Consider the following 14,944-nt stretch of genomic DNA (forward strand, 5'->3'; position numbering starts at 1 on the left):
CTTCCCCAGCCCCCCTCTCCCTTCTCGTTCCCCCCCGCCGTGCCTGTCCAGCCGTGTCCGTCTGTCCGTCTGTCCGTGAGCCTCTGTCCGTCCGTCCCCCCGCGCCCTGGGGCACTGCCTTGTCCTGTGCCCGCCCCGGGGAGCGTCCCCTGCGCCCCCCCAGCTCTGCGGGGTGTGACCACACCAGGGTGGCCTGGGGACACCCCACGTCCGGCCCCCACCGCGGGACGGGGCTTGTCCCACTTGTGGGGCGGCCCCCTGCCCCCCACCCCCATCCCGGGGGGTCCCCGGGGTTCACTGCCTTACCCAGACCACCAGCCCGGCCCGGGGGGCTTGGGGGCACCCAGCTCTGCCGCTGCCAAGCCGCCACCCACGCGTGCCTCAGTTTCCCCCTTTATTTGTGGGGGGGACTCGGTGTCACTGCCTGCCAAGTGCTTTGAGCCCCCCCTGCCCCGGCGGCCAAAATCCGGGCAGTGGGGCCCCCCCGGCCCCCCCCGCGGGGCAGAGGGACGTCCCGTATTTATGTCACCCCACCAAACTTTTAATTTAAAGACCCGACAGAAATGTTATTTTATTTATTTATTTTTTTCTCCTTGGCGTGTGTGTGTGTGTGTTGGCGGGGGGGACTCGCCCCGCTCGCTTGGTTCTTTGTAATAAACATTTCGGTGAGACCTGCCCCCCCTGCCCGAGCCTGCTGAGGGCTGGGGGGACACGGGGGGACACGAGGGGACACGAGGGGACAGGGGGGCTGCTCTGGACTGGGCACAGCCGAGCTCAGTCCTGCTCGGGGCTGAGGATGGAGCTGGGACCTGCCCGGCTCCGGGGAAGGGGAGGGGGCGAGGATCAACCGCGGGGGTCTCCGGGGGTCTCCAGCCCCCCTCCCCAGCCACCCCGGGGGTGGCCAGCGCCAGCAGCCGGGCTCAGCGCGGCGCTGGGCCGGGTTTATCGGCGCAGGGCCGGGTCTGGACGCGATATTTACAGGTAATAAATACAGCCGGGAGCGCTCAGGGCTGCCGGCACCGCCACTCGATCTTCTCCGGCCGGTACTCGAACGCCTTCCTGCGGGCAAACACGGCGACAGCGGTGACACTCAGCCCTGTCCCCCGGCCCAGGGCTGCACCCAGGTGTCCCCCAGTTGGCGACACTCAGCCCTGTCCCCCTGCATCCCCCACGCGGCTGTCCCAAATCGGTGACAGCTCTGTCCCCCGCATCCCCCTGTCCAGATGTCTCCAAATCAGTGACACTGAGCCCTGTCCCCCCACCCAGGGCTGCACCCAGGTGTCCCCCACTTGGTGACACTCAGCTCTGTCCCCCTGCATCCCCCGCCCAAGTGTCCCCCAGTCGGTGACACCTCTGTGCCCCGCATCCCCCCAGCCAGGTGTCCCCAAATCAGTGACACTCAGCTCTGTCCCCCCACCCAGGGCTGCACCCAGGTGTCACCCAGTTGGTGACACTCAGCCCTGTCCCCCGCGGGTGTCCCAAATTGGTGACTGCTCTGTCCCCCAGATCCCCCCGCCCATGTGTCCCCAAATCAGTGACACTCAGCCCTGTCCCCCCGCCCAGGGCTGCCCCGTGCCCCCCACGCCCCCCGCCCCGTACTCACTCTCTGGCGGGCGCCGCGGGCCGGCACACCAGCCCGGCCTGGCACGGGCACACCTGGTTGATGCTGAAGGCGAGTCCCCCGGGGGGCACGTGGCAGCTCTGGGCCAGCGCCAGCCGCTGTTGGCAAACTCGCTCCCCGTGCTGCCGAGCGCAGCAGCCGCCGGCCCCGCACTCCTCGTCCCGCTGGCACCGCGCTCCTGGTGGCACGGAAAGCGACCTCAGGGCGCTGGGACCCCCCTCTCTGACCCCCCAGCACCCCCTGGTTTGCACCCCTCCGGCACTGCATCCCCCCAGCGCTCGCAGAGCTGGTCCCCGCCGTGCCCCCCGTGCCAGCCCCCCACTCACCGTCCTGCCCGGGGGGCACGGGCTGCTGGCACTTGCCGAACACGCAGACGAGCCCGGGGGCGCAGTGGGGGTCGTGGCGGCAGTAGTGGCCCTCGGGCCGCGTGGGCAGGCACAGCCCGAAGTGCTCGTCGCAGAAGTGCCCGTGGGCACAGGGGGCGGCGGGGCTGCACGGGGTCACCTGCGGAGGAGGGGACACGGCACGTCAGGGGGGGGTCACACCTCACCCCCGCCCCATTCCATCCCTGCCCCCGAGACTGGCTGGGAACGGCGCAAAACCCCATCTGTTCACAAGTTTGGTGCGGGGGTGATTTTGGGGGGCCGAGCGTGGCAGCGGCGCTCTGCCAGCCTGGGATCCAGGATTTATTTTTATTTCTCGTGAAAAGAAAACCCGGCGGCGGGGCTGGGGGAAAACCCCCTCCAAAAGTCCTGCTCCAGGTGAGGCTCGAACTCACAACCTCGGCATCGCTCGTGTACCGCCCTATAAGTACCGCGCGCTGACCGATTGCGCCACTGGAGCGCCCGGCGCCGCCCGCCGCCGCCGCGCCCCCTGCCGGCCCCGCCGCCGCGACCCCCGGATGGGGACAGACCCCCCCTGTGCCCCCCGAATGGGGACAGATCCACGGACACCCCCTGTGCCCCCTCTGTGCCCACCCTGCTGCAAATCCTGAGCCCACCCTGGCACCAAACCATCCTCGTACCCCTGAGCCCACCCTGCTGCAGATCCCGCAAACCCAGCTCTGTGCCCACGCTGAGCCCACCCTGGCTGTAAATTCTGCCCTCACCTACCCCCGTGCCCACCCTGCTGCCACCCCGGCTGCACACCCCGCTCTGTGCCCACCCTGGCTGTAAATTCTGCCTTCACCCACCCCCGTGCCCACCCTGGGTACAAACCCAGCTCTGTGCCCACCCTGAGCCCACCCTGAGCCCACCCTGGTTGTAAATTCTGCCTTCACCCACCGTGCTCCCACCCCGGCTACAAAACCAGCTCTGTGCCCACCTTGAGCCCATCCTGGCTGCAAATTCTGAGCCCACCCACCCCCGTGCCCACCCTGGCTGCACAACCCGCTCTGTGCCCACCCTGGCTGTAAATTCTGAGCCCACCCCGACACCAAACCACCCTTGTACCCCTGAGCCCACCCTGGCTGTAAACCCAGCCCTGTGCCCACCCTGAGCCCACCCTGAGCCTACCCTGGTTGTAAATTCTGTCTTTACCCACCCCCGTGCCCACCCTGGGTACAAACCCAGCTCTGTGCCCATCCTGCCTCCAAATTCTGAGCCCACCCCGACTCCAAATCACCCTCGTACCCTTGAGCCCACCCTGGCTACAAACCCAGCTCTGTGCCCACCCTGAGCCCACCCTGGCTGTCAATTCTGCCCTCACCCACCCCCGTGCCCACCCTGCTCCCACCCCGCTCCGTGCCCACCCCGCTGCCCCCCGGGGGTCCCCCCTTCCCTCACCTCCTCCAGGAGCCCCCCGGGGCTGCTGCCCAGCGCGGCGGCGTCGGGCGAGCCCTGCGGCAGGTGGAACATCCATGCCCACAGGTGCCCGGCGGCGGGTGGCAGCAGCCAGGCCACGAGGCAGAGGACGGCCGGGGATGTCACCATGCTGCTGCCGGTGGCGGTGGCGGTGGCGGTGGCGGTGCCAGCCCGGCCGGACCCGCGGGGTTTTTGTAGCCGGGCGATATCTGAGCCCCCCGCTGCTCAAACTGTTTGCCCGCCTAATGGGGTGGGAGGAGGCAATCAGGGGTTAAGGGATTTCCATAATTGCCAGCCTTGCCCCCGGGGGGGGCAGCAGCCCCTGGGCAAACAGCCCCCCCCGGGGCGGTCTGGCTCCGGCGCCAGCCCTGGGCACGGCCTGGGGTGCCCTGTGTGCCCCAAGGCTCCGAATGATGACTTTGGGGCAGTTTGGGGTGCCCTGTGTGCCCCAAGGCTCCGAATGGTGATTTTGGGGCCAGTTTGGGGTGCCCTGTGTGCCCCCACGGCTCGGGATGATGATTTTGGGGACAGTTTGGGGTGCCCTGTGTGCCCCCACAGCTCGGGGTGGCGATTTCGGGTGTAATTTGGGGTGTCCTGTGTGCCCCAAGGCTCCGAATGATGATTTTGGAGCAGTTTGGGGTGCCCTGTGTGCCCCCACGGCTCGGGGTGGCGATTTTGGGTGTAATTTGGGGTGCCCTGTGTGCCCCAAGGCTCCAAATGATGATTTTGGGGCCAGTTTGGGGTTCCCTGTGTGCCCCCACAGCTCGGGGTGGTGATTTCGGGTGTAATTTGGGGTGCCCTGTGTGCCCCCACAGCTCGGGATGATGATTTTGGGGACAGTTTGGGGTGCCCTGTGTGCCCCCACAGCTCGGGGTGGCGATTTCGGGTGTAATTTGGGGTGTCCTGTGTGCCCCAAGGCTCCGAATGATGATTTTGGAGCAGTTTGGGGTGCCCTGTGTGCCCCCACGGCTCGGGGTGGCGATTTTGGGTGTAATTTGGGGTGCCCTGTGTGCCCCAAGGCTCCAAATGATGATTTTGGGGCCAGTTTGGGGTTCCCTGTGTGCCCCCACAGCTCGGGGTGGTGATCTGGGGTACCCTCTGTGCCCCCACAGCTCCGAATGATGATTTTGGGGCCAGTTTGGGGTGCCCTGTGTGCCCCCACGGCTCGGGGTGGCGATTTCGGGTGTAATTAGGGGTGTTCTGTGTGCCTCCACAGCTCCAAATGATGATTTTGGGGTGCCCTGTGTATCCCCACAACTCGGGGTGGTGATTTCGGGTGTAATTTGGGGTGCCCTGTGTGCCCCCATATCTTGGAATGATGATTTTGGGGTGCCCTGTGTCGCCTCACACCTCAGAGTGGTGATTTCGGGTGTAATTTGGGGTGTCCTGTGTGCCCCAAGGCTCGGGGTGGCGATTTTGGGGCAGTTTGGGGTGCCCTGTGTACCCCCACACCTCAGAGTGGTGATTTTGGGTGTAATTTGGGGTGTCCTGTGTCCTCTCATAGCTCAGGGTGGTGATTTCGATGCAGTTTGGGGTTCCCTGTGTCCCCCATAACCCAGAGGGGTGATTTTGGCGCAGTTTGGGGTTCCCTGTGTGCCCCCACAGCTCAGGGGGTGCACTTTGGGGTACCCACCCCCCCAAATTCCCATTTTTTCCCTTTCCCAGATCGGGCACAGCGGGAACGGGGAGAACCCAGCGGGTAAATCGGGGTGGGGGCAAAGCTGCGACCCCCAGGGTGGGCACGGGGCACAGCGCTGGCACCAGCCCGGTGTCCGTGTGTCCCCGGTGTCCGTGTGTCCCCGGTGTGTCTGTGTGTCCGTGGTGTCTGTGTGTCCCCCGGTGTCCCCGGTGTGTCTGTGTGTCCCCGGTGTCCGTGTGTCCCCGGTGTCCGTGTGTGCCCGTGTGTCTGTGTGTCCCCGGTGTCTGTGTGTCCCCAGTGTGTCCGTGTGTCCCCAATGTCCGTGTGTCCATGGTGTCTGTGTGTCCCCCGGTGTCCCCAGTGTGTCTGTGTGTCCGTGGTGTCTGTGTGTCCCCGGTGTCCCCGGTGTCCCCTGCCACCCGGGGTGACGGGATTGGCACCTTCCCTAACGGGGCCGCGAATGGGCTGCGAGCCCGGCCCTTATCGCCCGGCCCTTATCGCGACCCCCCGCGCGGGCCCCCCGGCGGTGTCACCTCCGTGTCCCCAAACGCGCGGGGGGCTCGGGCCCCGCGCTCCCCCAGAGCCCTCAATGCACTCCGGGCTCCTCCAGGCGCGGTTTGGGGTGTCCTGTGTGCCCCCCCACAGCTCGGGGTGGTGATTTTGGGCACATTTTGGGGTGTTCTGTGTGCCCCCAAAGCTCGGAATTATTTTTGGGTGTCCTGTGTGCCCCCGCGGCTCGGGGTGGTGATTTTGGGCACATTTTGGGGTGTTCTGTGTGCCCCCAAAGCTCGGAATTATTTTTGGGTGTCCTGTGTGCCCCCGCGGCTCGGGGTGGTGATTTTGGGCACATTTTGGGGTGTTCTGTGTGCCACCATAGCTTGGAATGATTTTGGGGTGTCCTGTGTGCCCCCAAATCTCGGAATGATTTTGGGGTGTCCTGCGTGCTCCCCACAGCTCAGAATGATGATTTGGGGCACACTTTGGGGTGTCTTGTGTGCCCCCATAGCCCAGAATTATTTTGGGCACAGTTTGGGGTGCCCTGTGTGCCCCACAGCTCAGAATGATGATTTGGGGCACATTTTGGGGTGTCTCGTGTGCCCCCATAACCCGGAATTATTTTGGGCACAGTTTGGGGCGCCCTGTGTGCCCCACAGCTCAGAATGATAATTTTGGGTACCATTTCAGGTGTCCTGTGTGCCCCCACACCTCGGGATGGCAATTTGGGGTGTCCGGTGTGCCCCATAGCTCAGAATTATGATTTGGGGCACATTTTGGGGTGTCTCGTGTGCCCCCATAACCCGGAATAATTTTGGGTACAATTTGAGGTGTCCTGTGTGCCCCCATAGCTCGGAATGCTGATTTTGGGGTGTCCTGTGTGCCCCTCCACAGCTCGGAATGCTGATTTTGGGGTGTCCTGTGTGCCCCCATAGCTCGGAATGATTTTGGGGTGTCCTGTGCGCCCCCACAGCTCGGAATGCTGATTTTGGGGTGCCCTGCGTGCCCCCACACCTCGAGGTGACAATCTGACCATCCCCCTCCCCTACATTTCCCCCCCCCTCAGTTTCCCCGGGGGTGACACCGCGGGGGTGACACAGGCACACGGGGGTGACCCCAAACTTTCCTCCCGCTGCTCGGGGACCGGCGATCCGCCGGGACCCGGCCCCCCCGAGCCCCCCGTGTTTGCCCGGCGGCTTTGGCAGCAAATATTGACCCCGCTCCGGGGCACCGGCCCTGTCCCCATCCGTCCCCCGCTGCGCCGCGACATCTCCGGATAATCCCCCCCCCCAGCGCCACGGGGGTCCCGGGAGGCGGCTCTGCCCCCCCAAACCGCCCGTCTGGCAGTTTGGGGGGGTCCCACGCACCCCCAAAGCTGCGGGGTGAGCGCTGGGGCTGCCCCGGGGGTTTTGGGGTTTTGGGGGTTTTGGGGGTTTTGGGGGGGTCTCTGTGCGTCCCCGGCCGGTGGGGGACATTGGGGTGGGGGTGTCCCTGAGTGGGGGGCTCAGCCCAGAGCGGGGTTACCCCAGGGGGTGACCCCAAACATCGCCGGTGTCCCAGATCGGCCCCCAAAGCCCAAAAGGGTCCGGGAGTGGGGGTGTCCCCCTGGGGGGTGTCCGTGGGTGGGAGGGGGTTTCGTGAGTGGGGGTGTCCGTGTTTGTGGGGTGTCAGGGATTTGGGATGTCTGGGATAGGGGGTGCAGGGATTGGGGAATGTCCGTGTTTGTGGGGTGTCCGTGTTTGTGGGGTATCAGGGACTGGGGGTGTCCGGGATTTGGGATGTCTGGGATTGGGGGGTGTCAGGGATTGAGGGGTGTCGGGGATTGGGGGTGTCAGGGACTGGGGGTGTCAGGGTTCTCCAAGGGGGGGGTTTGTGGGGTGTCTGTGATTGGGGGAGTCTTGGATTGGAGGTGTCAGTGGGTGTGGGGTGTCTCGTACTGAGGGGTGTCAGGGATTGAGGGGTGTCCGTGATTTGGGGTATCCGTGTTTGTGGGGTGTCCGTGGGTGGGGGAGCCTGGGATTGGAGGGTGTCTGTGACTGGGGGAGTCCTGGTTTGGGGGTGTCCGGGATTTGGGGGATCCGTTTGAGGGGTGTCGGGGATTGGGGGTGTCAGGGACTGGGGGTGTCCATGTTTGTGGGGTGTCTGTGATTGGGGGAGTCTTGGATTGGAGGTGTCAGTGGGTGTGGGGTGTCTCGTACTGAGGGGTGTCAGGGATTGAGGGGTGTCCGTGATTTGGGGTATCCGTGTTTGTGGGGTGTCCGTGGGTGGGGGAGCCTGGGATTGGGGGTGTCAGGGATTGGGGGGTGTCTGTGACTGGGGGAGTCCTGGTTTGGGGGTGTCCGGGATTTGGGGTATCCGTGGGCATGGGGTGTCTGTGTTTGGGGGTGTCGGTGGGTGTGTCAGGGATTGAGGGGTGTCCATGGGTGGGGGAGCCTTGGACTGAGGGGTGTCCGTGTTTGTGGGGTGTCTTGAATTGGGGGTGTCAGGGATTGGGGGCTGTCTGTGACTGGGGGTGTCTTGGATTGGGGGTGTCAGGGATTGAGGGGTGACTGTGGGTGGGGGAGCCTTGGATTGGGGGTGTCTGTGACGGGGAGAGTCCCGGTTTGGGGGTGTCGGTGGCTCGGGGGTGTCCGTGGGTGTGTGTTTGTGTGGGTGGGGGTGTCCCTGGCAGTGCCCCCCCCTCAGTGCCAGTGCTATTGCCGGCGGCGGGCAGCGCTCGGCAGCGGGGGTATAGCTCAGTGGTAGAGCATTTGACTGCAGATCAAGAGGTCCCCGGTTCAAATCCGGGTGCCCCCTTGTTTTTCCTCCCCTTTTCGGGGGTCCCCACTCTGCTTTCCTCACCCTTTTTATTTGCCCCCCAACACCCCAGCAGCGAGGGGAGGCCGCGTTCTGCCCCTCAGGCTCCCCCATTCTCCGGGGTCTGCTCTGGGGTCCCCGCTTTGCTTTGGAGCAGGACGGACCCAGCTCTCGGGGATCCCCAAAAATTTCGCTTTCCCCCATTTCCCCCCTCAGCCGCGGGACCCTCACATTGTCCCCGCGCCCCCCGGCTTTGCCCGGCAGGAATGGGGGGGTCAGCATCGCCCTGATGGGGCACATTTCTGGGGAGGGGGTCCGACCCCTCCTCCCGCCCTGGCACTCAGTGCCAGTGCTATTGCCGGCGGCGGGCAGCGCTCGGCAGCGGGGGTATAGCTCAGTGGTAGAGCATTTGACTGCAGATCAAGAGGTCCCCGGTTCAAATCCGGGTGCCCCCTTGTTTTCCTCCCCTTTTCGGGGGGTCCCCACTCTGCTTTCCTCACCCTTTTTATTTGCCCCCCAACACCCCAGCAGCGAGGGGAGGCCGCGTTCTGCCTCCCAGGCTCCCCCATTCTCCCGGGTCTGCTCTGGGGTCCCCGCTTTGCTTTGGAGCAGGACGGACCCAGCTCTCGGGGATCCCCAAAAATTTCGCTTTCCCCCATTTCCCCCCTCAGCCGCGGGACCCTCACATTGTCCCCGCGCCCCCCGGCTTTGCCCGGCAGGGATGGGGGGGTCAGCATCGCCCTGATGGGGCACATTTCTGGGGGGGGGTCCGACCCCTCCTCCCGCCCTGGCACCAGGGGGCTGGGGTGCAGCCGGAGCCCCCCAAAACGCTGCCCAAATTATGGCGCGGCCAGCAGTGGGTTTGGCTGGATGCGGGAGCTGCAGGCTCGGGCTGCTCCGGGGGTCTGCGGTGCCCGCGGGACCCCCACCCTGTGCCCCCCACCCTGTGCCCCCCAGGACCCCAAAACCCGCCGTTCCTTCTCCAAGGGGGGGATCGGGGGGGTCCAAACCCTGCGGCAGCCGGGACGCGCCCCCAGGGGTCTGGGCATGGGGAACCCGGCTGGGCTTGGGTGGGGGTGAGGTGACCCCCAAAATGAGGGGGTGCAGCGACCCCGTGGCTCGGGGGGGCGGCGGGCTCAGCCCAGAGCGGGGTCACCCCAGGGGACAGCCCGGGGGACCCCAAACCTCGCTGCTGTCCCAAGTCGGACCCCAAAAACTCGGGGTGGTGGGCGGGGGGGGAAGGGGTGAGCACCCGGAGATGTCGCTCAGGGTGGGGGGCGCCGGCCCAGCCCGGGATGGAGGAACATTCCCGAAGCCCCCCAACAGCAGGGGGGTCCTGCTGCCGGCTCGGGCTCCATCCCTGCCCCTCCTCTCCCTCCCCAATTCCATGCCCACCCCCGGCCCCGCCCCAGGCCCCGCCCGGCTCCGGCTCCGGCTCCGCTCGGTGCGCGGCTCCCGGGGGTCCCGGCCCATGGCGGGGCGCTGAGCCCCCCGACCCCCACCATGCTCTGGGGGTCCCTCCTCCTGCTCTGCCTGCTCCGCGGGGCGCTGGGCGCAGGTAGGGGGGGCTGGGGGGTGCCCTGGGGGTCTGCCCGGGGGTCCCGAGGGTCGGTGTGTCCCCTCCCTGCTGTGCTTTGGGGGTGTCTCCGTGCCCCCCGAGCCCGCAGCTGCGTGTCCCGCTGCACCCCGCGGGTGGGGGTCCCCTCCCCGTGCCCCCCCCGCATCTCCGCGGCCAAGGGGGGGGTGCCCGGACCCCCGCTCTGTGCTGGGGCAGAGTGGGGGGGCTGTGTCCCCGCTGCTGGGGGGTCCCCACGCGGGATTTCCCCCCCCCCCTCCCGTGGCACGGCTGGCGCTGTCCTGGCTGGGGGGGAGATTTTGGGGAGCCTTCGGGGGGGTCTGTGCTCTCTGGACACCCCACAGGGCCCGCACTGTGCCCCCCAGGGATGTCACCGAGCCCCTCTCTGTCCCTACGTCCAAGCTCAGCCCCGCTCCCCCCCTGCCTCAGTTTCCCCTCCCGGAGACCCGGCAGCAGAACCCAGCCCCGGGAGCTCGTTAGGCAGCAATTAGCAATCAGCTCCCGGGGGGTGGCGGTGGGACCCCCTCCCGCGGGCGGGGGGGGCTGTGCCGTGTCCCCGCTTGGGGACAGACGAGCGCGTGCCGTCCCCGCCGCCCCCGCCCGCGCCGCGCTGCCAGAAACCTCCCGATTCTCGGCAGATTTGGTCCCAAATGCCTTTTTTATCCTCCCCCCGCACTCCCCAGCCGTGATTCCGGCCCCCGCGGGGCTGGGGGGATGCGTGGAGGGGGCGAGGGAGGCGCTTTTTGCATCCTTGGGAGCTGCCCCGACACGCGGACCCCGTCCCAGGCCGGGCTGCTTGGGGACATCGAGGACACGGCCACACCGGTGCCACAGCGGTGTCGCTTTCCCCTCGCCGGGGTCGCGCCGGTGCCATTCGTGGGTGTTGTCCCCAGCTGTCCTGTCGCTGTCACCTGTCCCCGCACCTGCGGCCACCCCCGACCCTTCCCCGCCTCTCCATCCCCGTCCCTCGAGGCTCAGACCCCTCAAACTCGTGTCACAGGGGGCACCGCTGCCCCCAGGGGTGCCACTGACCCCTCCCTCCCTGTGTGCCCCCAGGACGCCCCCCCGGCAGCGAGGGACGGAGGGCGAGGGACGCCGAGGGGACCCGCATCAGCCAGGACCTGGCGGGCGGCAGCCTGGCCATCGACACCCTGCCGGCCAACGAGACCCGCATCGTGGTGAGTCCCCGACCCCTGCCTGGATCCCCGACCTCCGCCCGGATCTGATCCTCGACCCTCGCCCGGATCCCGGATCTGTGTCCCGATCCCCGACCTTCGCCCGGATCCCTGCCCTTATCCCTGATTCCAAATCCCCTCCGGGATTTGTCCCCCAACCCCCGCCTGGATCCCTGCCCCGACGCCCGACCCCTGCCTGGATCCCCGCCCCGACCCCCGATCCCCGCCCGGTTCTGTGTCCCGATCCCCGACCCCCGCTTGGATCTGTGCCCTGATCCCCGACCCTCGCCCGGATCCCTGCTCCTATCCCTGATTCCAAATCCCCTCCGGGATTTGTCCCCCAACCCCCGCCTGGATCCCTGCCCCGACCCCCGATCCCCGCCCGGTTCTGTGTCCCGATCCCCGACCCCCGCTTGGATCTGTGCCCTGATCCCCGACCCTCGCCCGGATCCCTGCTCCTATCCCTGATTCCAAATCCCCTCCGGGATTTGTCCCCCAACCCCCGCCTGGATCCCTGCCCCGACCCCCGATCCCCGCCCGGTTCTGTGTCCCGACCCCGGCCCGGATCCCGAATCCCTGCCCCGACCCCCGCCTGGATCCCAGATCTGTGTCCCGATCCCCGACGCCCGCCCGGATCCCTGCCCCTATCCCTGATTCCCGACCCCCGCCCGGATCCGTGCCCCGCTCCCCTCCCTCCGCCCGAGCCATTCCCAGCCTGGCTCCGCTTCCTCTGTGGTGCCGGATCCCACATCCCAGCGGGGATAATTACACCCCAGAGAGGTTAATTACACCCTAGAGGATAATTACAGCCCCGGGATGGCTCCCGCTCCATCCCCGGGTGCTTCGCAGCGCGGGTGACACGTGGGGACAACGCCGCTGTCCCCCGGTGTCGCTGCTCGGGGGGGGTGCTCTGTTCGCTGTCACCTTGTGGGACACCTCCCTCGGCTCTCCCAGCCTAATTACCCGCCCTCAATTAGCTGCGGGTTATTTGTGGCAGCGGCGGGAGTTCCCTGCGCTCTCGGTGGGGGATGTGAGAGGGGTTTTTGGAGGACGGTGACTTGTCCCCGCTGCTTTTGGTGGCCCTCGGGGGACGAAGTGGCTGCTTCCAGCTCATCCTTTGGGGATGGAGAGGAGCCGTGAGAAATCCCAGTTTAAAAATACCCCAAAGCAGCCCCAAAACCGCCGTGACCTTTTGGAGATGCTGGGGAACCACAGGGAGGGTGTGGTGGTGCTTGTGGAGGGAAAGGCAGCAATTTCCTGGGAAATTTTTTGGGATCTGCCCCTGGATTGGGGCCACGGACAAGGTCACAGGTGCAGCTCAGCCTGTGCAGGCCCTGGAGGGGTTTTTTCCCCTCTCTCTTCCCAAAATACCCCAAGTTTGGGGGTATTTTAATATAGAATTTTATTAATTGATATTATTCAAATTTTATTGTTTAATAAACAATTTTCTACACTTCTCTAAAAAAAAATTCCCCAAATAAAAAAAAAAAAAAAAAAAACAACAGTTAAACCTGGGCAGTGTCACCACGGAGAGGGGGCTCAGGGGGTGCTGGGGGACACTTGGGGTAATGTGGGAAATGAATTTGTTGAGAACTCTTTAAGCTCACGTGGCGTGCCTTTGTGTGTAAACACTGAGATAAGAAATGTTGGTTTAGAAATGTTACAGAACGAGATCAATATTAGGAGCAATGGCATAAATCACAACATCTGTGTTGCCTCATCTTTCACATGGGGCTAAAAATAGAATAAAACTTTTAAAAACCCTATCTCTGGGTCAGAAAAAAGCTTCATCCAACAGAGCCTCTCTCTGGGTGACAACAAAGCTGCTCCCTCCCAGAGCCTCGGGGGTGTCACCCTGGAGCACATCCCGACCCTGCTCCCCATCCCCACCCTCCCGGGCTGCTCCTGCCAAGGTTCCTCATTTCCTCCGGGCTCGTGTGCTTGACTCTGGATTTTTTTTCTGGATTTTTTTCCTGGATTTATCCTGGTTTTTTCCTGGATTTATCCTGGCTTTTTCCTGTATTTATCCTGTATTTATCCTGGATTTATCTTGGATTTATCTTGAATTTATCCTAGATTTAACCTGGATTTATCCTCGATTTTCCCTGGGTTTTTCCTGGGTCTATCCCATATTTTTTCTGGGTCTGTTCTGGGTTTGTTCTGGATCTATCCCGGATCTATCCTGGATTTATCCCAAATTTTTCCAGGATTTTTTCCTGAGTTTATCCTGGGTTTATCCCAGGTTTTTCCTGAGTTAATCCCGGATTTATCCTAGATTTTTCCAGGATTTTTCCTGGATTTATCCCTACTTTTCCACACTGGGTTTATCCATTATTTTCCCCAGATTTACCCATGCTATCCTTGATTTCCCTGGATTTATCCCAGATTTCCCCCTGATTTTCCCTGGCTTTATCCCCGCTTCGTGCCAGGAACCCCCCCACATCTGCCCAGCCCCCTCCCACCCCTCGTGCCACCCTACGCCACCGTGTCCCCGTGTCCCCTGTCCCCTCAGGAGGACAACCACAGCTACTACGTGTCGCGGCTCTACGGCCCGGGGGACGCGCGGCGCCGCGGGCTCTGGGTGGACATGGCGGCGGCCAACAGGAGCCACGTCAAGGTGCACAGGATCCTCTCCAACACGCACCGGCAGGCCTCGGTGAGCCCCGCGCCCTCCCCGTGTCCCCGCGCCCTCCCCGTGTCCCCACACCCGTTCCCGTGTCCCCACACCCGTTCCCGTGTCCCCACGCCCGTCCCTGTGTCCCCACGCCTGTCCAAGTGTCCCCACGCCCGTCCCTGTGTCCCCACGCCCGTCCCCGTGTCCCCACACCCGTCCCCGTGTCCCCACGCCCGTTCCCATGTCCCCACACCTGTTCCCGTGTCCCCACGCCTGTCTAAGTGTCCCCCTGTGACGGGGTTGGGAAGTTTCAGGGGTTGGGAAGTTCTGTTGTTTCCAGGGAGGAAGGAACCTGCAGGGTCCCTCCCTCCCTCCCTCCCATCCCTCTCTCTCCATCCCTCTCCCATCTCTCTCTCCATCCCTCCCTCTCTCCCCATCCCTCTCTCCTGCCTTTCCCATCCTTCTTTCCATCCCTCTCTCTCTCCCATCTCTCTCCCATGCCTCTCTCTCTCCCATCCCTCTCTCTCCCACCCCTCTCTCTCCCCATCCCTCTCTCCCCATCCCTCTCCCACCCCTCTCCCCCCTCCCGGTGTCCAGGGCTGAGCGTGGCTCTCCCTCCTCTCCACCCCACAGAACATTGTCCTGTCCTTTGACTTCCCCTTCTACGGCCACCTCCTGCGGCAGGTCACCATCGCCACCGGCGGTGAGCGGGGACCGGGACACGGCTGGGGTCCACGGGATCCGTGGGATGGAGTCCATGGGATCCATGGGATGGGATGGATCCATGGGATGTGATCCATGAGATCCATGGGATCCATGGGATGGGATCCATGGGATGGAATGGGATCCATGGGATGGGATGGGATGGCATCCACAAGATGGGGTAGGATGGGATCCATGGGATGGGATCCATGGGATCCATGGGATGGGGTGGAGTCCATGGGATGGACAGGATGGGATGGGATCCACGGGATCCATGGGATCCATGGGATGGGATGGGATCCATGGGACAGGATCCATGGGTTGGGATGGGATCCATGGGATGGGATGGGATCCATGGGATGGGATGGGATCCATGGGATGGCATGGGATCCATGGCATGGGATCCATGAGATCCATGGGATGGGATGGGGTCCACAGAATGGGATGGGATGGGATCCAAGGGTTCCATGGGATGGAATCCATGGATTCCATTAATTGGATGCAGACTGGACGAGAAGGGATGG

General features: G+C 64.5%; 2 protein-coding genes and 3 non-coding genes across 6 annotated transcripts in view; 3 read left to right on the plus strand and 2 right to left on the minus strand.

The window, feature by feature from the left end:
• Nucleotides 1–6: 6 nt before the first annotated feature.
• LOC120496600 (translation initiation factor IF-2-like) lies at nucleotides 7–9,826 on the minus strand. Its single transcript, XM_039697208.1, has 5 exons — nucleotides 9,606–9,826; nucleotides 3,550–3,665; nucleotides 1,948–2,111; nucleotides 1,604–1,799; nucleotides 7–1,059 (listed from the first exon to the last, which is right to left on the minus strand). Exons 1-5 carry the CDS (start codon nucleotides 9,824–9,826, stop codon nucleotides 572–574), a joined length of 1,185 nt encoding a protein of 394 aa, XP_039553142.1. The 3' UTR covers nucleotides 7–571.
• TRNAI-UAU lies at nucleotides 2,375–2,464 on the minus strand. Its single transcript is given in 2 exon segments — nucleotides 2,375–2,410; nucleotides 2,427–2,464. It is a non-coding gene; the product is annotated as a tRNA-Ile (tRNA).
• TRNAC-GCA lies at nucleotides 8,282–8,353 on the plus strand. Its single transcript has one exon. It is a non-coding gene; the product is annotated as a tRNA-Cys (tRNA).
• On the plus strand, nucleotides 8,737–8,808 carry TRNAC-GCA. Its single transcript has one exon. It is a non-coding gene; the product is annotated as a tRNA-Cys (tRNA).
• Nucleotides 9,774–14,944, plus strand: part of PLXDC1 (plexin domain containing 1) — a 23,515-nt gene continuing 18,344 nt past the window's right edge. For both annotated transcript variants that reach the window (XM_039697354.1, XM_039697353.1), the window contains exons 1-4: nucleotides 9,774–9,911; nucleotides 10,986–11,107; nucleotides 13,617–13,760; nucleotides 14,352–14,421. In XM_039697354.1, the coding sequence (XP_039553288.1) occupies nucleotides 9,857–9,911; nucleotides 10,986–11,107; nucleotides 13,617–13,760; nucleotides 14,352–14,421 (391 nt within the window). In that variant the 5' untranslated portion in view covers nucleotides 9,774–9,856. The remainder of the gene's footprint in view (nucleotides 9,912–10,985; nucleotides 11,108–13,616; nucleotides 13,761–14,351; nucleotides 14,422–14,944) is intronic.

The sequence above is a fragment of the Passer montanus genome, unplaced genomic scaffold (genome assembly GCF_014805655.1).
Source record: "Passer montanus isolate IOZ18808 unplaced genomic scaffold, ASM1480565v1 scaffold117, whole genome shotgun sequence".
NCBI lineage: Eukaryota > Metazoa > Chordata > Aves > Passeriformes > Passeridae > Passer > Passer montanus.

Coding starts and splice junctions, on each gene's coding strand:
- LOC120496600 (XM_039697208.1), bottom strand. CDS start 9,826: ATGGGCCGGGACCCCCGGGAGCCGCGCACCGAGCGGAGCCGGAGCCGG. Junction 2,112..3,549: donor CCGCCACCGGCAGCAGCATG/GTGACATCCCCG, acceptor GACCCCGTGCAG/CCCCGCCGCCCCCTGTGCCC. Junction 1,060..1,603: donor CCCGCGGCGCCCGCCAGAGA/GTGAGTACGGGG, acceptor GTTTGCCCGCAG/GAAGGCGTTCGAGTACCGGC.